At 39.6% G+C, this 23,328-nt stretch overlaps 2 protein-coding genes and 1 long non-coding RNA gene across 6 annotated transcripts in view; 2 read left to right on the top strand and 1 right to left on the bottom strand.

Moving 5' to 3' along the window:
• Window positions 1–13,977, top strand: part of hpo (serine/threonine-protein kinase hippo) — a 31,389-nt gene extending 17,412 nt beyond the window's left edge. For 2 of the 4 annotated variants that reach the window (XM_089727549.1, XM_028172006.2), the window contains exons 2-11: window positions 2,911–3,013; window positions 4,032–4,190; window positions 4,552–4,779; window positions 4,897–5,105; window positions 5,181–5,290; window positions 5,597–5,715; window positions 6,105–6,240; window positions 6,591–6,747; window positions 7,833–7,959; window positions 9,114–13,977. In XM_089727549.1, coding sequence (XP_089583675.1) covers window positions 2,911–3,013; window positions 4,032–4,190; window positions 4,552–4,779; window positions 4,897–5,105; window positions 5,181–5,290; window positions 5,597–5,715; window positions 6,105–6,240; window positions 6,591–6,747; window positions 7,833–7,953 — 1,342 coding nt within the window. In that variant the 3' untranslated portion in view covers window positions 7,954–7,959; window positions 9,114–13,977. The remainder of the gene's footprint in view (window positions 1–2,910; window positions 3,014–4,031; window positions 4,191–4,551; window positions 4,780–4,896; window positions 5,106–5,180; window positions 5,291–5,596; window positions 5,716–6,104; window positions 6,241–6,590; window positions 6,748–7,832; window positions 7,960–9,113) is intronic. The other 2 variants (XM_028172005.2, XM_028172003.2) reach the window with 1 other exon arrangement.
• A 503-nt stretch (window positions 13,978–14,480) lies between these two features.
• On the bottom strand, window positions 14,481–19,925 carry LOC114241215 (uncharacterized). Its single transcript, XM_028171999.2, has 4 exons — window positions 19,733–19,925; window positions 18,268–18,358; window positions 17,504–17,743; window positions 14,481–16,315 (listed from the first exon to the last, which is right to left on the bottom strand). Exons 1-4 carry the CDS (start codon window positions 19,805–19,807, stop codon window positions 16,272–16,274), a joined length of 450 nt encoding a protein of 149 aa, XP_028027800.2. The 5' UTR covers window positions 19,808–19,925; the 3' UTR covers window positions 14,481–16,271.
• A 481-nt stretch (window positions 19,926–20,406) lies between these two features.
• On the top strand, window positions 20,407–21,170 carry LOC149502912 (uncharacterized). The gene is made up of 2 exons (XR_016323086.1): window positions 20,407–20,690; window positions 21,021–21,170. It is a non-coding gene; the product is annotated as an uncharacterized LOC149502912 (long non-coding RNA).
• Window positions 21,171–23,328: the final 2,158 nt, after the last annotated feature.

Raw genomic sequence — 23,328 nt, 5'->3', positions numbered from 1 at the left:
TGTTACGTGGAAGTTATTGAGAGTTTCATTAACTACGCAATGTAACTTATGACCTTTATTATCTACTTTTTACTGGTAGTAGGGTGTCTTGTGAGTCCGCACGGGTAGGTACCACCACTCTGCCTATTTCTGCCGTGAAGCAGTAATGCGTTTTGGTTTGAAGGGTGGTTAGCTGTTGTACTGTAAAAAAACTGAGACATAGAACTCATGTCTCAAGATGCTTAGCGACATATACGTTATTGATGTCTATGGGCTGTGGTAACCACGTAACGCCAGGTGGGTCGTGAGCTTGTTCACTCATCTAAGTAATAAAAAAGAGTGGTCGCTGGCTTGACTGTCAACTTCATTAACCTGAATAGGCTGACGAGATCATTGTCCATCTGATATTAAAGAGTTACCTCAGCCCATAATAAACTTATGGTTTGTTAAAGTTTATTTCTGTTTAAAATCGGTTGTAATGGCGCAGTTTTACGACGTTCCGTAGACGGGATTAACGAGCAACACATCGGGAGACGGTACGGAACGCTGACTCGACCTTTAAAATGTAAACTAATCGAGAAACGATTCATTGACATTCAAATAAATAATAGTTTAAAAAAAACTAACAAAATTAACAAAACTAACTAAAAAGCGTGGGGTAGGATAATATCCTGATAAGCATCAGGATATTATCAAAATAAACTTTCTACTCATATCTGTTTATAAAATATTTATAACTACTTATACCATGCACCCCACGCCTTTTTACAATAAAATAATTTTTTCTTACACTTTTTAATTCAAATTTATTAAAATTTATTCTCTGTTTTTTAGTTGGATTTTCTATAAAAGCGTATTTAGTTAGTTTTTTTAAACTATTATTTATTTTTAATTATTTAGTTGAATTTCAATTTTTTCAATATATTTTTTAATTTTTTTTTATTATTATTGAATTATCATCGGTTATAAGTATAACAAATTTCAAGTTACCCGACGTTTTGAAGAGGGTCAAAATCATGTTCAAAGATTCCGTTACAAACATACATACGTCTGAAGTTAATAAAAGCATATTAAAAATGAAAATAAACTTGGAATTACTTAAAGACAATTTAGTAATTGTCGTGGCCTAAAAGATAAAACGGCGAAGGAATAAGGTGTAATAAAAATCCAAATCCGCAAAAATTCTAATTTGCGTAAATTATCTTCCGTGAAGCAGTTATAAGTTTCGGTTTGAAAGGTGGGACAGCTGTTGTACTGTAAAACCTGAGACTTTAGAACTTATATCTCAACGTGGGTGGCGGCATTTATGCTGTTAACGTCTATGGGCTCCGGTGACCAGTTAGCACCAGATGTCCACCAATCTAAGCAATTTTTTTTTTGTTTTGTTCTTTATAAGATCAAAAAAGACTTTTAAAGAAATGTAATTACGAAAAGCGAATATTACTTAATTTATTATTCTGGTTTTAGTATTCATAAAATTGAACATACCACAATTTAAATACTTATTTTATTATTCTGAATTGAGTTCAAATATCTCTCTGAGGAGTCTTTATGTAAATCAGAACCTTTGAGTTCTGAGAAATCTTTTTCGTACAATATTTGTCTCAAGTTGCGCATTTTGATTAGTTTCTTTTATTTATTTATAAATGAATAAAGAATTGGCAGTCGGGTTGCGATAGCTAGTTTACTTTGAGCGTAAAGTTCATAATATTTCGTGCGACCGCTAAAATCATAGATAACGGCTTACCAAACCACGTTTTTATTGGCATAGATGCAAAGACCATTGCGTGCACGAACCACTAGGTGAATCGGAACTAATAGTAGGAGCCTATAGAAACTGGATGAGTCCTGCCACCGCTCTCCTTGTCAGCTATAAGCTATTAGGCAGTTGTCATCATCCAGCCGGAACTCTAATTCAATTTCTTCGCAACAGCCATTCTCAATTATGTTATACGTCATTTAAAATCACGTACAATTTACGTTAGCGATCAATTAAAATCAGAAGCGGCTTCAGATGATACGAATTGGGACACGCCGGAGTTTGAATGTCGCGATAAAAGGTCGTTGTCTCCCGTTATTGATTACCGTATATTACGATAAAGTTGCTGTAAAGTTTGTTGCTTTGAATGATTATTACCAATAGATTCTTTTTATTTAAAAATTTTACGTTCTATAAGTTTTACGTGTAATTACTGAAAATACGAGAGTCGTGGCTGCGGCTAAAATGTAACTCCGACGTATCACATATTATTATGTTTTTGCTCAAATGACTAAGTTATTTAATAATAACTTGCGTTCGGTCGGCGACCTCACGACTCACCTGGTGTTCGACGGTCAGCCCATAGATGTTACGATCCATTCCCATAGACACAGAGTTTTGGCCGGATCTTCTCAGTGGGATTCTCATCCAGTGGTAGATTCTGCATGGCACTGCTCTTGCTAGGGCCAGTGTTAACAAATTATCTCAGGTTGAGTCCGTAAGCTTATCTGCCCGACCTACCTACCTTTTCGCTAGGATTTTTTTTTCTCTATTTTGAGATATCAGATCGGAGCTTAAATTACATTGGAATACCGACTGTGCCGCTCTACAAGCCGGGGAGCGCGGTCGCTTCGTATCAATCACTTTAGTAGTTGTAATCCGTATACGACATGCACACCAATGTGTTTTGACGAGGCCTAGCCCATACATCAGCTTGCTGAGTTTCTCGCCGGAATTCTCAGCGGGTCGCAATTCCAACCTGATGGTAACTGTACTCGCGAATCAGCTGCCCTTGAGTCATAATGCCTTCGGGGCTACTCGAGCAAGCCACCCCTTTCCGACCCGGTACTAGATTCAGAAACAGCTGCTCTTGAGTTGTTAGGTCTCCTTTGAAGGCGCTCGGGCAGCTGTTAGCAAATTCTTACTTAAATTTGAGTTGTTTTGTTTTTCAGTGAATTAAAGAAATTGTCAGAGGAGAGTTTGACGCGGCAACCAGAGGAGGTATTTGATATAATATGCAAACTAGGCGAAGGTTCCTACGGAAGTGTTTACAAGGTAAACAGTGCCCTTTTCAATACTTATTTAACCAAGTTTGTAAATGTATTAATACTTTATAATTGATTTAATTAATTTGTAACTTATTAGTCGTAAAGGCATGATCGCTGTTGTTCATCGTTATTGATGTCAGTAACATGAGGTTATTCTCGACTCTGCATCTTTTAAAAATATGTTTTTTTTTATATATATACTAGATACTACTACTACTTATACTATACGAGTATATACACGGAAGAATGGGTAAAAAGGTTAAGATGCCCAAGAGGTCCAAGGCTAGTACGAAGTTTACGTCGTAGGCAATACGAACTTACGGTCCACTACGCAGTGAGGCGGTCACCGACTCTCAGGGACATTAGCAATCAAGGGGCAAGCGAAGCCGCTACCTACACCGATTATCGGTAATAAAGTACTCGTAACCCACGTGGACTCATCTACCGCTTAGACAATCTGCGAACTTCACATGTGTTCTATGTTGTGCATAGTTTAGTATTTAAGAACGAGCTGATGTCACCAATGTTACCGGTCACCGTCCTCGTGGAACCCGTCGATTGCGACGAAGGGCTCGACGAGCGAATTAACTCATAGACACAGCCCACTGAGTTTTTCGCCGGATCTTCTCAGTGGGTCGCGTTTCCGATCCGGTTGTAGATTCTGCCAAACACTGCTCTTGCTAGGGTCAGTGTTAGCATCACTCCGGTTTGAGCCCCGTGAGCTCTCCTACTAGTTAAGGTTACGCTGAAATAGCCTCTCAAGGTGCCTCTCAGGTGGGCTGTGAGCTCGTCCATCCATTTAAGCAATAAAAAAAAAGGCTATCAGCATAGGTAGGAAAAAGAAAACAGTGTTAACGATGGTGATTTGTTTTTTCTGGCTATGACCATATTTTTTGGCAATGCGTCCCAAGCACTCCAATCAGACATCCCGACAATAGATTTACTGAATAATGGTGCAATTGAAATAATTTTTGCACCGCGCTTATTTAGTACAGTGTGCCTTACTCTACGTTTTTAAATTGCAGGCGTTACACAAAGAAAGCGGTCAAGTGCTTGCTATAAAGCAGGTGCCTGTGGATACAGACCTGCAGGAGATCATAAAGGAGATATCAATCATGCAGCAGTGCGACAGTCCTTACGTCGTCAAGTATTACGGGAGCTACTTCAAAAATACAGATCTGTGGGTAAGGAATGGGGTGTTTGTCTTCTCTAAGACCTTGTTCCATTAGGTGGTTTCAGCTACCGACGACTTGTCTGACGCGAACTAATCAGATATTGTGACTACTACTCACGGATGATGAGGAAACATATCCGATTAAGTATCCCTCCTTAGTATTGTTTTCTGTGCGTGTGAAATATAAACAGTTAACGGAAATTTCAATATTTTGGCAAATAAAACCTCAAAGCTCTCGACCGTCGCTGCGAACCTGGGTAACTATGTCCATTAATACAAATGCATTCTTATACAATATTTTTCGTTCTGGCAATGAACATTCTGATACGTTATCTGCGTTGGTTTGACATGTTGTCTTTTGTAACTTACAGATCGTGATGGAGTACTGCGGGGCGGGCTCGGTGTCGGACATAATGCGGCTGCGCAAGAAGACGCTGTCGGAAGACGAGATAGCGACCATCCTCTGCGACACGCTCAAGGGCTTGGAGTATCTGCACCGGCGGAGGAAGATCCACCGGGACATCAAGGCCGGGAACATCCTCTTGAACACCGAGGGACACGCCAAACTGGCGGACTTCGGGGTCGCCGGGCAACTGACCGTGAGTTCCTCGAGATCTTTCAACTTTGGACTCTTACTGACCCCCGAACGTACAGTACGATGTAATGCAACCCTTAGTATAATATGATGGACATGTACACGACCTCCCCATCCTCAGGACACGATGGCGAAGCGCAACACGGTCATCGGCACCCCGTTTTGGATGGCGCCCGAGGTCATCCAGGAGATCGGGTACGACTGCGTGGCCGACATCTGGTCCCTGGGCATCACCGCTCTGGAGATGGCGGAGGGCAAGCCGCCCTACGGAGACATACATCCCATGAGGGCCATCTTCATGATACCCACCAAGCCGCCGCCTTCCTTCAGGTACGCAGTCCGCGCCGAGCCTGCCACTCCACTAGCTCCACACGAGCTGGCTTCATTCTGAACGTTTGGTTGCAGGGAGCCGGACCAGTGGTCGTCAGAGTTCATAGACTTCGTTAGTCAGTGCCTCATCAAGAATCCTGAAGACAGAGCCACAGCAGAGTTTCTATTGGCTCATGAGTTTATAGGTAAGTATAGTGTCCCTTGTGTCGCGCCGGGCGGGCGCCCTACGGTCACTATTTGGGACTAATACAATGAGTGGGAATTCCTCTGGGACAATTCCGTACACGTGCTGCAGGGGGTACGCTCATAAATATATAATCAGAGACAATCCTCACGTGGTCATTGTCCCCGAGCGGAGATCCCCCGTACAGTGGGAACTGGAACACAAATATGTTACATACTTTTAAACATTATACATATTAACCATCCAAATACTTGTGTGAAGTTGGGAAGCTTCCTCAGCGCGTCAGTAACAGTAACAATTGTCGTAGGTAACGCGAAGCAGCCCAGCATACTGAGCACCATGATAGCGGAGGCCCGGGAGCTGCGGGAGACGCAGCTGTACAGGAGCTCCCACCAGGCCTCCAACAACGCCAGGGCCTTTGCCGGGGTATGAACGTAACGGCCCCCCTAATCCAACCCTCCCGCGCATGACACGCCCGGCACCCAGCCCGGGTTGGCCCCCCATCCTGGGTCGGCCCCCCAGCCCGGGTCGGCCCTCCAAACTGGGTCAGCGCCCCAGTCCTATCGCACGTGCCGCCTGTGACCTCGCGCCTGCTAGTTGACTCGTTAAGCTGGGGCTCATTAGGTTTGCTAAAACAAAGATTCAACGATGTTCGTATGATCTTAGATATAGATAATTTTGGAATAAACAATACTTTTGTCGTTTTTATAATAAAATATGAAAATTTGGAGCAATTTTTTGGCACTAGCGAGCGCTAGGTAGAGTTGTCAATGAATTTGTTGTGTGAGTGTAAGCCGCGTGCTGTGACCCAGCAGGGCCCCGATTACTCCGAGGCCACCATGAAGCAGCGTTCCGACGGGACGCTGGTGCCCGATCAGCTGGCCGACCTCAGCGCGGACCTGGGGACCATGGTCATCAACGAACCAGAACCGGACCTCGCCACCATGAAACGTGAGTTTGCACCGTACCCACATGTGCTACATGTGGAAAATTCAAAAACATTAAATTAGCTTCACTCTGAAGTAGTCATAACTCGAATTGATTTCCATATAAAGCTCTCTCCGACGACAGTACCACCCACCACCAAAGGGACAGCCGGTGACGTTACAGAAGCTGTACAATTCCTCTTCTTGAGGTTTATAGGAATACCGTACTGCAGTTCCTTACCGCGCCGACCATCCTTGTGGCCACTGACCCCTCCACTGCTTCCTGAGCAACATGACATGTCTCTCTGCAGCAGTGAGTGGTGGTGGAGCGGACAGCAGCCGGCTCGCTAACGGAGGGTAGTTGTATGTCGCCAGGGCACGACACCGACCCCATGGACACCAACAAGCCGAAGTACCGGCCGCTGTTCTTGGAGCACTTCGACAAGAAGGAGATGAACCACTTGAACATCGGGGCCCCCACCAACGGGACCCTCACCGGACCGCTGCGACATCTTCCTCAGCACAGCATAGGGTGAGACTCGCGCCGCCCCCTGGCCCCCCACGTGCCCCCCTAGCCCCTCCTTAGTGCTCCGTGGTGCACCGGGGGGCTAACGAACGAGGTCGGTGCGCGCCCAACTGAACCTACTGAAGTCTCGGTCAATCATGTCAAGGAGACATTATCTTATTATAAATATTTTTATTATTATTATTATATTATTTATATTTTATTGTTATTATATATATATTATTATATTATTATAAATATTTATTTATTTATATTATCTCAATGTACTTAGTTTTATAAATTGAACCTCAGATAAATTTACATAATTTCATTTTGCTCTATTTTACTTTAGATAAAACATAATAATATGTACGTGTATATAGATGTGGTCTGTTATAATAAAATAATGTGTAATTATAAAAAAAGATTGGGCTTAAAGGATTAGGATCCAGGTCATTTGAAAATATAAAAAGGTTTTTTTATGATAAAATTATCAATACATACAAATAAGAATACCACAGAATTCAATAAGTCAGTACATTAAATATAAATTGACGAACCTTAGAATTTTTTCGGTCTGTTTGTTTGCTTGTTTGTTTCTACAATTAGATGTTGATATAATTGGGACAGGAAGCATAGTGAGTAAAATCAAATGCTGTAAAAAAGCTTTGGTGATTTAAGAAAATATGATTAAATTAATTTAATAAACGACTTTATAAAAGGAGGAAGTTCTCAATTCGACTATGTTTTTTTTATTATGTTTGTTACTTCATAACTTTTGACTGAGTGAATCGCTTTTGATGATTCTTTTTTTATTAGAAAGCTGACGCTTAGTTCAGTTCTGACAATGGTATCCATGAGAAAACCATATAAGTCTTAAATTTGCATTAAGTACGTGCGCGACAAAAAGATGAATAACTCAATATCACGTCAACCGATTTCGATGATTATTTATTAATTTGTTTTGGAATATGTTTTTCTTTTTCTATTTGAAGTCCGTTTTTGTGTTAAAGCATGTTTATTTACAATTATCAAAATTACGTATAGAAATAATTAGAAGCCGTGAGCAGCCGGTGCGGCTGAAGTGTAACCTAACATGTTTATCGTTAAAGTGGCGAGAGTGAGGCCAGCGAAGTGGGCGCGGCGGACATCCAGCGCGCGCTGATGGAGGAGGGGAACTTCGAATTCGTAAGTCAACTCCACCTCGTCGCTATACTGCCGCTGCCCCTCTAGCATCGCGTAAGTGCGCGACCTCTGCCCCCTCCCACTCCCCCTCCCCCTCCCCCTCCCCCTCCCCCTGCCGGCCAGTACAACCCCGACTTCCACATAACATTTTTCTGAACGATTCTGTCATTTATCTGTATTCTGGCCCACAGCACCAGTCGACCGAAGTCAAGTTTTCTAATGAAATATGTACCCGACGGATGTTTATGAACGACTCCCACCGTACAGCAACCATGTTGTGTAGTGCTAAATTAGCAAACATTGTGCGAGCCATTAACGGTGCTTTTAGGTAGCACAAGCACCGGTCACCATTCTGGTCGAACCCCTTGCTTTAACCCATAGACCGAATTAACCCATAGACACAGCCCGCTGAGTTTCTCGCCAGATCTTCTCAGTGGGTCGCATTACCGAACCGATGGTAGATTCTACGAAGCACTGCTCTTGCTAAAGCCAGTGCTAGCAACACACCCGGTTTGAGCCCTGTGAGCTCACCTACATTTTAGGACGAAGCTGAAATAGCCTCTCAAGGCTATCAGCATAAGTAAATAAGATACATGTCCAAGTATTGTAAACAGTAAATGGGCACCAGAGCCCCGCGGGACTCGAGCTGTCGTCGCACTAAAGCACCGGCTCGAGTTAGCGCGGTAAAGATGGGTCCGTGGGCTCGTGCACAAAGAAAGAAAAACATTGTGTCTTGGTTGAGAGCAAGTTGTCGCGAGGAGAGCGTCCCCTCCGCCGTCAGATCAACTCCCTCAGTACAACAATAACTTGTATCCACTGTAGATCGGTACCGTACTAGTTAGTTACGGGGACGTTTGAACCGAGATTAGTACCAAATACCAAAATTACTAAATCGAATAAAACTAGATATTTTTTACTGGTGGTAGGACCTCTTGTGAGTCCGCGCGGGTGGGTACCACCACCCTGCCTGTTTCTGCCGTGAAGCAGTAATGCGTTTCGGTTTGAAGGGCGGGGCAGCCGTTGTAACTATACTTGAGACTTTAGAATTTATATCTCAAGGTGGGTGGCGCATTTACGTTGTAAATGTCTATGGGCTCCAGTAACCACTCAACACCAGGTGGGCTGCGAGCTCGTCTACCCATCCAGGCAATAAAAAAAAATGGGAACACGTAAGTCCAGAGGATGTGATAAGAGCGACGCCGTTCCAGCTGTGGCAGCTGTCGGAGGCGGAGCTGGAGCAGCGCGTGGCGCGGCTGGACGCGCAGATGGAGCAGGAGATCGAGCTGCTGCGCGCGCGCTACGCTCGCAAGCGACAGCCCATCCTCGACGCCGTCACGCTCAAGCGGAAGCGACAGCAGAACTTCTAGCTCGCACCACCACTCGCAGCACCACCACTCGCCAATGCCATCCATGGCTCCAAGCCGGTTTCCGCAACGGCGACCAACATTGTCTGTTCAATAATTTAGAAGCTAATGTCCGTGGTCTTGTTCTTAAACGTGCGCAAACAGAAGCTACACGTAAGAACACCACCCATAAAGTTGTAAAAAATTGTGGAAGGCGGTTTCTATTTTTCAATCTATTTCTCACCAATGTACTACTGCACTCTAGAAACAACTCAACTTCTACAACTTATGTTTCGACCTAATCGCTCTCTATGTTTTGTGAAACATTCGTTCAGTGGACACTACAATGAAATTTAATGACAAAACGATTGACGTTGTATTCCACGTTAACTTGTCGCCCGAGTACCCCCTAGTGACGTCACTAGTGCACCCTTATTTCTATGAAATAATAGTTATATTTTATTTATAATGCGCTGGTTGATTTAATTTATTTATAATCAAACTGTATATGAAAATTATCCGCCTCCGCATTGTGACCCGTGAGGGGGTCGCCGCACCGCTCAAGTTAACGGGCCATTAAACTAATGGAGTGCATTTAACTAAAGTTAACTGAGTGCGGTGGGTGACGCGCGACGCTCGCCAGATGTTGACTAAATTAATTATTGTGCTAATAATAAGGTGCTTTTAACAGCGGAAGTGCCAAATATTATAATATCAATTATTGTTCCTACTGCACGCGGCGGCGCGGGGGGCGGGGGCGGGGGCGGGTTAGCGCGACGCGACGAGCGGTAAATGTGAAATTAAAGTGAGCAATATTTCGTTTTATGAGAAGATTCATAATAATATTATTCGGGAACGTCGGCGCGATGGAACTACGGTTCTGTCGTTGTCCATACACACACATACACACAACTTGTATTACTTTGATTTCATAGACAAAATAGATTTTTTTGTTTTATTATATTAAATTTGTTAGAATTTTAATGCATTTAAAAATAATTACAGTAATTAACGTTTTTATGTTTCGTTTCGGAATGTTTGTTTGATAAGCCATCGTAGCCAGTGTCACTGTGTTGTTTACTAGCCTATGACGTCACGCACTGGTTAAGATGGCTGTTCTATTGACGCGATACCTGTGATCGACATAGTATTAGAAGACTAGCAAAAATGTCTGTGCGTTGCTCGGTCGCACCCCCCCGCGCCCCCCGGGGGTCCGACGGGGGGTGTCCGCGGGCGGCAGTGAGGCAGAGTATTTTATTGCATGAGGTCGATGTAGATACATTGTATTATAGTTTAGAGTTATTAGCTATTAAGGAGTATACATATCTACGTAATGAAGCGGTGCGGGCGCCGGCCCTCCAAAGATGATAGTCTCAGCGCGCCGGCGCACACTCTCCCAAAAGTCGTAACTTATTTGAAAACGTATTCCGCAAACGTTTCAGCGGACCGACCGCCGAGATATTGCGACATGCCGGGCCCGTGCGCGACCTTAGTGTTCCTGTAATGTGCTCACGACTGCTCACCGTGAGTGGCCTGTCAGCAGTGATTGTTTATTATTAACGTGCATTTAAATTAACTGAAACCGATAACAGTTGTATGTAAGGCATCTGTTAATTGAATGTTGATGAAGCTTTGGCCTCATGCGTGAGGCGTGCGATGTCTCACGTGCGTGGAGGCACCGCTCTGTGAAGACTACGTTAATGACTAGCGCACCCGGGGCGGGGGCGGGGAGACGGCTGTACCCCGCACTATGAGCAGGGCCAATATAAAAAAATCAATCGCAGGAGCCAAGAAGGACCCGTCAAAATGATTTTTGACGAATTCCTTCTCGGCTTGAAATGGTTGAAAAAATTGAACTTGACAGTACCATTTTTTTTACGTCGAGATAAATTAAAAAATGTTTCTCGAAGTAAAAAGAATACTATTTGGATTGATAGTAGCTTGAATGTTTCCCTTCAAACCGAATCGCATTATTGCTTTGTGATAGAAATAGTCAGGACGGTGGTACATACTCACTCGCGCGTCCACGGTCGCAATACTGGGCGAGTGAAACTGGTTCCTTAACTCGTACGATCTCAGTGTAGTATCTCTTCGTCTAAACGTTAGTGTAGTTAATTGTAATGTACAGATGTACAGTGCGGCAGTGCACGCCGCGCGCTCGGCGGGAGACGTAGCTAGTCGGTTTGGACGTGTGGTGATAGTTTAAGGCTTCGTCAAACAGAACGCGTACCTAACGCTGCGTTTTAACGGCGCGCTCTTTTCGTCGTGCCTTTATCGAAACTGCTATAACTGCTATCGAGCAGTCTGAAAATTTTAAAGTATTAAAATGTCGAGTGATTTGATTCAGATGCGACGTTGTATATGCACGGATATTTTTTAATTAATTCTATCAATTTTTCGGGCATTATCAACTATTTTAATAAATATTCAGTCGGACTCTAAAAAATAAAATTTGTTAAAAATTACAACGTCTGACGTCAAAGCGTCCTAACGCCGCGACAGCGTTGCGTACTTATAGCGCTAGAGCTTTGTTAGATAGTATATTATCATAGTACAACACGTCTCGGCGTCATAACGCATCGTCAGTTTAGCGTTCTGACGCGCGCTATAACGCACATTAAATAAAGGTGACTGAAATAAATTATACTTTTTATTCGGAAGTAGAAAACAAACTAAACCGTTCTTACTCACGTAGAGCTATGGGACGACTGAAACCATTAAGTAACTAAATGCGATTACACCTTCCTAAATGCGTTTCTAATTAGGCTTCTATATGATTTAGTCAGTCAGAAACCATCCTTGCTACTGAATTTAGTAGGCTAACTTACTGAATGCTATTACACTTGACTGAATTCAGTCGACTAAATTACCTTTAAGTGCGCGTTCTGTTTGACGAAGCCTTTACTAATTTTGTAAAGCAATAAGTACAACATCTGGTACAAATATATCTATGAATTATCGAAGTAGAGATGATGTGCTGTTATTATTATTTTGTATTTTCATCATCACATGAGCACTTTAAGATATTGTTTGGGCTTGGGTCCCAGGACGGCGTGCTATAGTCGCGTTCTGCATCGACACCCGCACCGCGCTGCTGTCCAGGCACCACACCCTGTAGTGTCCGCGCGGCGCACATCGTTAGGCCTAGATAAAAAGGGTTATATTTAATTTTATTTGTACATTTTTAAGAATTCTTTGTAATTCGTTTCTCTTAGTATACGTATACTTGAAAAACTATATTTCGCCTTTAAGTGCCATTAAAATAATATTTTCATACAGAAAATGGATCTAATACGAAATCTAAAAATATTCTTGACGAATCTTAAAATAAGTAATAATAATAATAATCAAAACAAATGTATTTTAGTGCCATTCAAATGGAAACATTATTTTAGAAGTTCGAAATATTTTTTTACGATTGAAATAAATATTATAAAATGTAGTTTTGTATTCTGCTGCGGCTCTAATTATACTGGACGCGATGCGAACCAAACGTTGGGAGAACGCCGCGGGTCCGCCACGGAGCCCGCCGACCTACACACACGCACTAACACTCACGCATACCCACCCACACCCACCCACAAACACACTCACAGACGCACACAAAAAAACACACACACACACACACACAACACACACCACACACACACACACATACACACACACACACACATACACACGCACACAAAGAGACACACACACACACACACACACACACACACACACACAACACACAACACTCAACAAAATGGCTTCGGTGAGAAGATCTTAGAAACTGTTATGTATTGACGTATGTTAAATAGTGACGATATTAATTTTATGTATTGTTGCCATCGACCACAACATCGGCGCCGACCAAGGCGATGCCCAAGCGAACAGTATGTGGTAGACACGTACATAGACTGTTCCTTGGGAATCAATAAAGTCGTTTTAGATTCAAAAACAGTATTAATGAACCGACCCGAAGTTCCAAAACGTGTTCCCGATTATAAACTTCGGAAAGGTGCAAGTCTATTTACTGAGTAATAAAACGAATTAGTTGTGCGTTTCGCTCCGGGTGTGCCCCGGGCCGGCCGAAACAGATTTTGTTTCGTCTGTGTAATATGTACAGGGTAAATAAAATATTAATGTATCGAACATTGACTACCGTCATTTTGTAATTTAATTTTATTTTGTCATTTCGGTCTAATCTTCATAAATAAAAGAAAAGTAACATATTTTATATTAGAATACCCGGAATTAGTTAATTTATGACCAAGGACCCTGACGTCACGGCACGCAGACTGCCGTGACGTCATTAGTCGCGTCTGCTGGCGCCGCGTAGTTTCCGACACGTGATATATAATTTTTCGTTTTCTAGAATACATCTACGCAAGAATGTTTTCTTTTATTTATTTATAAGATTTACTGTTAACAAAAGTACTCGCGTATTATTGTAACACTAGACTTGTTTATTGCGATTATTATTAATTTAGATTGCGTATAAGATTATATTTAAGATAACAACAATAATAAGCTTGTTCGCGTGATATAAAGAGTGGCCGTCGTTTTGTGATTGTTGTTGAATAGTTTCGGCCTGTGTGTTGCAAGTTTGTTGTTCGCGTACATTGCGTGCTCAGTGCGAGACGCGCAGTGTGCGCCGTCCCGCGCTCAGTGTTGAGGTCGACGGCGTGTGCGTTCTATTTTTGGACAAATGACTCACAGAATAAAAGATTCATTATAAAATAAATTTGTTTTATTTATTTATTTATTTTATCATAACATTTCAAAATATGAGATCTCACAGTGATTAAAGAAAAAATTAATTATTCGAATAAAATAATTTTGGAAACAATTCCTTAATATTACTCACCTTCATTCTAAATACTACATTTTTAGTATACATCGTTAGGAATACAAATAAACATTAGACAACCTAGGAACTCGCTAGTCACATTCTATAACTACATCAGACATTCGAGAGTTGAAACATTAGGTACAACGCTATAACATTAGTAATACTATATACAGTTCCCGCGACGACCGGTTGGCGCTGTAGTTCAACTTCTACTACAAACTCTAATCTAAATGAGAATTATAATTTTGTCTTCACATTTTCTACTGTTTTGTTTTGATTATTATATATTTCATAATAAATATATTTATAAAGAGATTATAATTACATAGTTAAATGATTATTATTATACTTCAGAAGAGCCTTTAAAATATTCAATAATTTCGAAATTATAACATTAACTTCAGGGTTTGTAACATTGTACAATGGTCGTAGTTTTTAGATAACAGTTTATTAGTGTAATTACATTTTCTATGATTCTTCGAACGTCAAGACCCGTTCGGATCGACCGTCGGAATACTTCAATGCTTAGTAATATTTACATTAACACTAGTATAGGAAATGGCTGCGGCCTACGGTCTATAAATGCAAATTAACACAACGCGTCGGTAACGTTAGAAAGCTATTTGTGAAATATATCGTCTTCCCGCATTAAAACTGTATAATTTCAAAACTTACTAATTTTACAGGATAGTGTTTTAAAGGTTTAACATGTCATTGTGATGTTTTTAATATTAATCATATTTGCAAATTTTTTTTTTACTAGTTACATTATTTGTCTTCTAAAGTAAGATAAAGTTATATAATTTTGTTAATAGTAGTCAAAACATAGGTAAACTAAAAAAAAAAACTATAATTAAACTATGCTCTTTTGACAGTATTTATGAAAAAAATACTAATAAATATTAACTCAATTTCGAATATTTTAGGAAATTGTACACTTTTAATGCGAAAAGACGATATTAGTTTTCATACAAAGTCATAGAAGATGATTTTCATAAAAGTTGTTTCTTAAGCAACCACAGATGATATCGTTTTCAGTATCTTTAGGAGTCGGGAATGTTGAAGTGACCGTTGGAACGATTTATACGAGAAATGAAGCCGTGAAACGTTTTTAAAGAAACAATGAACGAAACGCGTCAAAAAACTTCAATTTATACGAACGCAAGATGAACCCGGGTAGGCACAGAATACTGTTGTCGTTAACCGAACAACTCTCTTACACTGCATTAGTAGTAGTGTACACGTGGCCATGGGCCACAACATTATTTATGTACTGGAATAAATTAACAGCTTTTTAACGCGGTTACTGTAAAATTCGATAGTTTTTTATTACCTCACTAAATATTTTGAGGCTTAATTTTAAGATTAAAATTATTTTAAGATTTTGTTTCGTGTTTATTTGAGATTCCAACACGTGCGCGCTACGGCTTGGCACGTTCGTTGCCAGCTCGCGCCCGCCTTGTTATTTGACACATACATACACTTACGTAGTAGTAGTGGTACTAGTAGTACAAGTAGTAGTAGTAGTAGTAGTAGTACGGCTCGCGGCCGCGGTACGAAAGCTACTTTAACTCTTCATCGCAGAAAACGTTCCGGAATGTTTAGTTTTAAATAAGGACTGGATTTAAAAGAATTCATTTTGATCTACTAAATTAAACATTGTGATGATATGTAAATACAAATATTTGTAGTTTTCCCTAACAACAATTATATATGTATATTTTTAGCACACAAATATAGATTATATATATGTTTATATTGTGTTATAGTATTTTATATATATTACTGTACGATCGTGTCTCTTGTACAGCCTCTAAGTACATACGATAGAACTACTTAGAACTACAGAACAATTAATATTTATAATAGTTGTAATAAGAACCGGACACTGAAGCGAACCGAATACCTTATTCTCCGCTGCACATCTCGTAGCTGCCTCACACACGCTCACATTACGTATTCAATTTATATATCTTAATTTACTTCTAGTAAATTCAATCGACTAATAAATTAAATCAATTCATAAAATTTATAAAACATTGATGAAAGTTCTTATAGAACTATTGTATTAGAGGAATGACTGCAGGACTCCTCGAAGTGTGGTGGAGTGGTCTCCGGAGGGTGGCGCAGTCTCCGGGGGGTGGCGGGGTCGCGGGGCGGGCCGGGGGCAGCGAGTGGAGGCCCCCTTAATGCCTTAATATCATTTGGCAGTACAGGAAGCTGTCCAACACTGAAACATTAACGAAATGGTGGTTTTGGGGGTGACTTTCTTACACATTGTATGTAGCTGTTCAAATTACATTAGAATATCATGAAATTACATGACGATAACTGTTTATTTATTAGAGGAACTCACAGCCCACCTAGTGTCAAGTGGTTACTGGAAACCATAGACATCAACAACAAAAAGCTGTCACCCTTAGACATGAATTCCAAGAAAGTTTTTACAGTACAACGGCTGCCCCATCCTTCAAACCGAAACGCATTACTGCTTCACGGCAGAAATAGTTAGAGTGGTGGTACCTACCCGTGCGGACTCACAAGACATTTTACCACCTCTACCTAATTGTGTAATTATAATTTTTGCGGGTTGATTTTTATTACATAATGTTATTGCTCCATCGTGGAAGTCAATCATGCCTCAATCAAGTCAGTAGCCTGTGGGACTTGAACATCTTTTTTTCCCTACCTCTGCTGAGAAACTTGAGAGGTTATATCAGCGTAACCTTAACTAGTAGGTGAGCTCACGGGGCTCAAACCTGAGGACGTGGCTAACACGAACCCTAGCTAGAGCCGTGCAGAGCAGAATCTACCGCCGGATCGGAAACGCGAGCTTGAAGTCGTCGTGGCCTAAAGGATAAGACGTCGCTACATTCGTGTGTAGCGATGCACCGGTGTTCGAATCCCGCAGCCGGGACCAATTTTTCTAATGAGATACGTACTCAACAAATGTTCACGACTGACTTCCACGGTGAAGGAATAACATCGTGTAATAAAAATGAAACCCGCAAAATTATAATTTGCGTAATTACTGGTGGTAGGACCCCTTGTGAGTCCGCGCGAGTGGGTACCACCACCCTGCCTATTTCTGCCGTGAAGCAATAATGAGTTTCGGTTTGAAGGATGGGGCATTCATTGTAACTATTCTTTGAGACCTTAGAACTTATATCTCAAGCTGGGTGGCGCATTTACTTGGTAGATGTCTATGGGCTCAAGTAACCACTTAACACTGGGTGGGTGAGCTCATCCACCGATCCAAACAATAAAAAAAAAACATGCCGGCGGGCAGTGATGGCGCGGCACTGCCGTATGTCGACATACAGCTAAAATATATCATTTAAATTCATTAGAATGTGAATATTTTCAAAATTGATGACCCTCAGCACGTTGGTCTTCTGTAGGGTAGAGGTGGACTCACGGTACTGCGCGGCGCTGATGAGCAGCTCGTAGGTCTGCACGGGCCCGCGGCCCCGCAGCACCACCTCGCACACGAACACGTACACCACGCGGCTGATCTCGAACATGGAGTCCAGCAGCAGCCACGTGGTGACGTTCCGCCCGCTGTTGTGCGCCGACGGTCGGTTCATGACCACGCAGCTGTTCAGGAACCCTATGCCGCTCGTTAATATCATCAGGCCTGATATCACGTAGTGTATTGCTGGAAATAGAGGATTCATTATAATATATTATAAAACATTTTTCGGACTGGCAACTGGGATTGTTATTTCTGCAAAAGCACAGCTGCTATTTAAATGTAGTTGTGACTTCGAGAACTCAAAGTAAAGAACCTTTTCGTATTCCAGTGACTTCAGTCACCAGGATTGCTGTGAACTCGTCAGCCTCATCACTTAAATCTGATTGATTGCCAGATACATCTCGCAAGTGCAATTGGGGAATGGTGCATGAAAAGAGAAACTGTAGTTGAGACTGAAAATTTCTAATAAAAGTCGATATGAAGTTAATATTTTATATATTTAGAGATTTTTAGAGATTTTGTCCCCATTTCTTCTGCTTTTATTTAGTTTACTTAAAACCTGGTCACTGCATGGCTGAAAACATGAAAAATGAATTGCCTATCAACAACCTTTGCATATTGCTTTACATAGTTGCTATGAACACACAACACAGTATGTAAATCTAACAAAGTTTAATTCAACTTATCTTAGACATTTTCTCTCTTACCTAAGTTTCGGTTCTCCATCAGTTCTAAGTAGTATAAATCTGGATTGAGAAGGCGCAGTAGAGCCATCACGAATGCTGTAGCTGATGAGATCTGAAATTTCAAATGTTCATCAGCATCCATGGACATTAGGGTCTGTCAGTACATAGAAACCCAAAGCAATTTATGGTCTCAAGTAAAGAACAGAAAATATTTCCATTACCTGGTCAAAATTTTTGCTTATCATGTTAAAAGATACAATGTCCAAAGCAATATTAATTAAAAGATAAATACATAAAGGGGAATTTCAATTTGTTCTGTACAATCTTCTAATCAATTGTCATAACTATGTTATGTAAATATATTTAAATCACAAGGCAAGTAGTCATCATGTTTATGTTTACTTTAAATCCTCATTATGTTCTCATAATTATTTGTAATGATAACAATTTTAAATACAAGTTCACATAATATGATTTTGTTTACAATGTACATGTTTTATTTCAATGGAATCAAGCAACAAGTTGCACACTAGGCAATAATCATGTAGATTAATAATCATTATAATAATCATAATAACAATAATCATGCTTCTCCAAATACTCATGTATATGAACGACGGCAATACCATGTATCAAGTTTGTTTTTTATGACAGCAATAAAAAACACCCCTTTGGATGTAAGCTGCTTCTGGTCCAAATTTATAATTGATAACTTTGTTTACATGTTTTGTAGAACACATGGCCACTGGGGCCAAAGGGCTTTAGTGGATAATGCGCACTGGATCTATGCAAATAGCATTGTACTATGCAATGGTAGTTGATAATCCTTCTACAGTCTGAACTGAAGACCAGATGAAGGTTGTGAGAATCCACTGGATACAGGCAATCATTGACGCAAATCTTGGAGAATAGCTCTCCGCCCATACAGCACTGCAAGCAAGCAGTGGGGTATCTATAGGCTTAAGATGAATGATACATTTAAGTATTATATCGAGGTGACATAATCTTTTTATTTTGTATTTGTCTCATTAATGTTGTTCTGTTTGTTAGCTTTGTATATTTAACAGGACTTAGACCCACTGAAATCATCAAAGTCCGAAAAGAGATCACACCCCTCATTGTTAAAAATGTCAGGAAAGAAAGAGCCTATGAACTATATGAAATGGAAATGCCCAAAGTAAAATAAAATAATTCATATAGGTACCTATTCATTAGGGACGATTTACAGCATCATTGCCTTATTTTTGTACAAATTTAGACGGAATACCAGTTTACAGAAATTGTATTCCAAACCGTTCTATTCACGAAAATATTTAATATTTTATATACGATAATTACGAGCTATAACACGATTCAAATATTAGAAAAATGGCTTGTGCTATTTTCGTTTATTACTCAGACCCATTTCAACTAATAACTTTAGTATACAGTTTTATTTACATTACATTTATGAAGATGACGAAAAATAAATAAAATTTTAACTTACAGAGAACACAGCAGCAACTATTTTTATGTAAACCTTTAAATCTAATGTCGGCATTGTTTTAGACTGGGTGGACATTGAGGTGCTCCTAGTGAAGAAATTACAAGTGACGAAATTAAATATTTTCCTTTATTTTGATATATTTAATTTTTGCGGGTAAAATCAATACACAGCATGAACGACAGCAACCACAGATAATACACTTTTTTTAAAGGATTTTATGACCTGGTAACTAAGATCTTTAAGTCATGTCTTATTTTAATTTATATTCTTATTTTTATGAAAAATGATAATATGAAGTGAAATCAAATGAAATGAAGATGATTAATTTGAGACATTAATCAACTGGGTTGAAATTAAATGAAATGAGATGAGATGATATGGGATGTAATATAATCTCAGTAAAGTGGTGGTCATTTACTGAGATTTGTTCAGTGGACTTTTTGGAGGATCCCGAAAAGTTACGTCCAACGGCTTTGTTTCATTTTCCCACATTTGTGCACTTTCACAGATAATAAACAGTTAATAAACCACCGGTATTACACATTTAAATCTGAAGAAACACTAAATAGGCAAAATAAAACAAATCACACAACTTCACTTCTCGCGTTCCCGCCAAAAAGTCCCCGATAATACACTCAAAACATACCACAGGCAACGCAATCATTTTTTTATTTTAATGGGGTTGGCAACTGTCAAAGTGGCGCTGGTGTGCATTGTTCCCATAACATTCAATATTTGTATTGGAATTTTTGATAAAAAATTATTTTAAGCACAATGACGCGTTGTTTTGTACCAATATGCTCAGAAATTGGATTACATCAATTCCCGAAGGACAAGAAAATTGGAAGACTGTGGTTAAAGGCCATTTGACACGAAAAAAGTGCTCACACAAAAAGTTCGAGGTTATGTCGTAAACACTTTGTGGAATCTGACTATGAAAACATTAGTAAATACACAGGTATGCTTCTTTCTGTCAAATATATATAATGCATGACTAGGTGTAGCACACATCTTTGTTCTCTTATTAAAAAAATCCAATAATAATTAGTTAGGCACACTATTAGTTTGCTAACATATTTTGCAAGTAGATTTATGCTGTAAGGAACCTTTTAACAAACACAAAATCAGACTGGAGGAAACACATTCCTCATGAACTGTTGTTCATTATCAGCTGTTACTATTGAAAGTTCTGTCTAAATCGCTGCATCCATTGCAATAACAAATATTTTGAAACTATGGTCAGGTTTCCTTGTGATAGTATATTTAAATGTTATTCTTTGTGTTGCAGGTGTCAAATATTAACATAAATATCTGAAGAAAGGTGCTGTACCATCTATATTTTCATGGAATATGAAACCAGTTTCTGAAGAAACAAAAAGTAGAGAAGTTACTTATGTAATTTTAGAGAAGGAATTGTCAATAAAAATAATTAAAAATATTCCTGATTTTTTTTATTTCGATAAGTGTGTAGTTATAATACAGATATTTTTCATACAATGCTTCTTTGAAAATATTTTCATAAAAGATATCTAATTTATTTAACATATTATTTATAAAATTATTGTCTTTTTCAACATAAATCACTTTGATGTCCTTGTAGGTGTAAATGACCAAGTTGCAGTATGTTTTGCCTGAGCAGTATAACTGTCCTTGGATTTGATAATAATATGGGCAGGTTTTTTTAGAGACAATATCCCGTTACATTGTTCTAAGTAAGGCACCGTTGATATATTTATTTCATGTTTTCTGCTAGCGTATGGACATTTCACTTCAATTATAGCTTCTTCGCCCAACACACCATCAGGAGATGCAGCAAGATATGGGCGCTCTTGGCTATTGAAAATGCCACATGGCTCCACTAGCAAATCATATATATTAGCATATTTTGCTAGAGCATTTTTTTCATTTTGTTTCAAAATTAAAATTTTGGTCATGTAGCTCTAATCTGAAAAAAGTAAAATAATACATTAGTTGGTAGGTAATGTGTGTAATATGAGCAATTATTTTTGCACATGCTACAAGGAATAAAGTTCCTAAGGTACACAATTTAATATTATTATTATAATAGCTACCGGAAACAGTTTGAGAGAAGTTTTCTAAGTTAAAATAAAACATCAACATGGTACCTTTCGACAAAATCCATTTTTTTTCTTCGTAAAAATGCAACACGTTTTCTCAACTCCTCCTTTAATTCTTTAACTATCCAGTTGGAATACATGTTGTAAAACTGTTTAGCACTACTTAGAAAGTAATAAGAACCATATCAAAGTCACAAAATGCCGAAATATCACGAACGCAAAACACACAAAATGGCGGCTCTCTGTGACAAGGGAACAAGCTACGCTGGCGACATCTGAGAAAAGCTTTAACCGGCCAACCCCATTCGACGATACGACATGCAAAGGGTCTACAGCCTATAGTCTGCATATTTTGTAGCAAATGACAAAGCCATGTTTATTGTATAAAAAGTGAGAGGACATGAAAAAAATTTACTTGAAAGTGGAATTAAATCAGATGAGGTAAAATAATACTGTACGTGTTGGATGAGATCTATTGAAGCAACCTATCAGTAAATGGTGAAAATTTACTGAGAGTTCAATGGACGTTAGTCTTGTTCGGCTACTTTGGTCCCTTGTTAAGTTACGCTGACATAGTCTCTCATAGCTTTTGTAGGAAAACAAAAGGCTAGTTTGTGTTATTTTCTCAATCTTAGTACTTTGAAATATATTAAATAGTTAATAAGCCATTAATAAGTTACATTTATACTTGAAGAAACAGTAAATTAATTAATTATTTTATTCATTACCGCTTTACAAAACATAAACTTGTTAAGGTTTTTAAAATGCAAAACACAAAAATGTCCATAATCGCGCTTCCTTCATTAGCGTTTTCACTATTCGCGGATTAAAAAAATGCGACCTAATTCCTGCGTTTGCGGTTAAAGATTTCTTTATTCGCGGATCTAATCAATACATCGTTACATACACATAGATAAAATGGATCCCAATAGGTAGATATCCAACCGAACGTCCTTTGTAAACACGCTTTTCCCTATTGACGGCATATTTTTGGAACACATAAGTACCTCGCGAATTTTAATCGCGAGTTTTTACTGTACATCCCATAGATCTATCAGTTATCTATTCATTAGAGAGAATTTTCAGGGCTCTGACGGTTTGTCTAAACGTATTCTGTTTGAAAATAACAGATTACAGTTGATGAGTTCCACTAATTAGTTACTTTACTTTTGTGTTTATTGTGACAAAATGTTTATCCCGTTTAAGTTTGCTAGTAAATATTATTACTAATTGTTGTAAGCTTTCGCGTCCATCATAATCGACCGACATTACACCACACTATTAATTAACGGGCTTACCATGATTTTAACTGTTTTTTATTGCTTAGGTGGGTAGACAAGCTCACAGCCAATCAGGTGTTAAGTGGTTACCGGAGCCCGTAGACATCTACAATGTAAATGTCGCCACCTATCTTGAGATAGGAGTTCTAAGGGCTCAGTATAGTTACAACATCTAGCCTACCCTTCACACCGAAACGCATTACTGCTTCACGGCAGAAATAGGCGGGGTGGTGGTACC

The sequence above is a fragment of the Bombyx mandarina genome, chromosome 05 (assembly GCF_030267445.1).
Source record: "Bombyx mandarina strain Sakado chromosome 05, ASM3026744v2".
NCBI classification, from domain to species: domain Eukaryota; kingdom Metazoa; phylum Arthropoda; class Insecta; order Lepidoptera; family Bombycidae; genus Bombyx; species Bombyx mandarina.
This window is presented reverse-complemented; position numbering and strand designations above follow the sequence as displayed.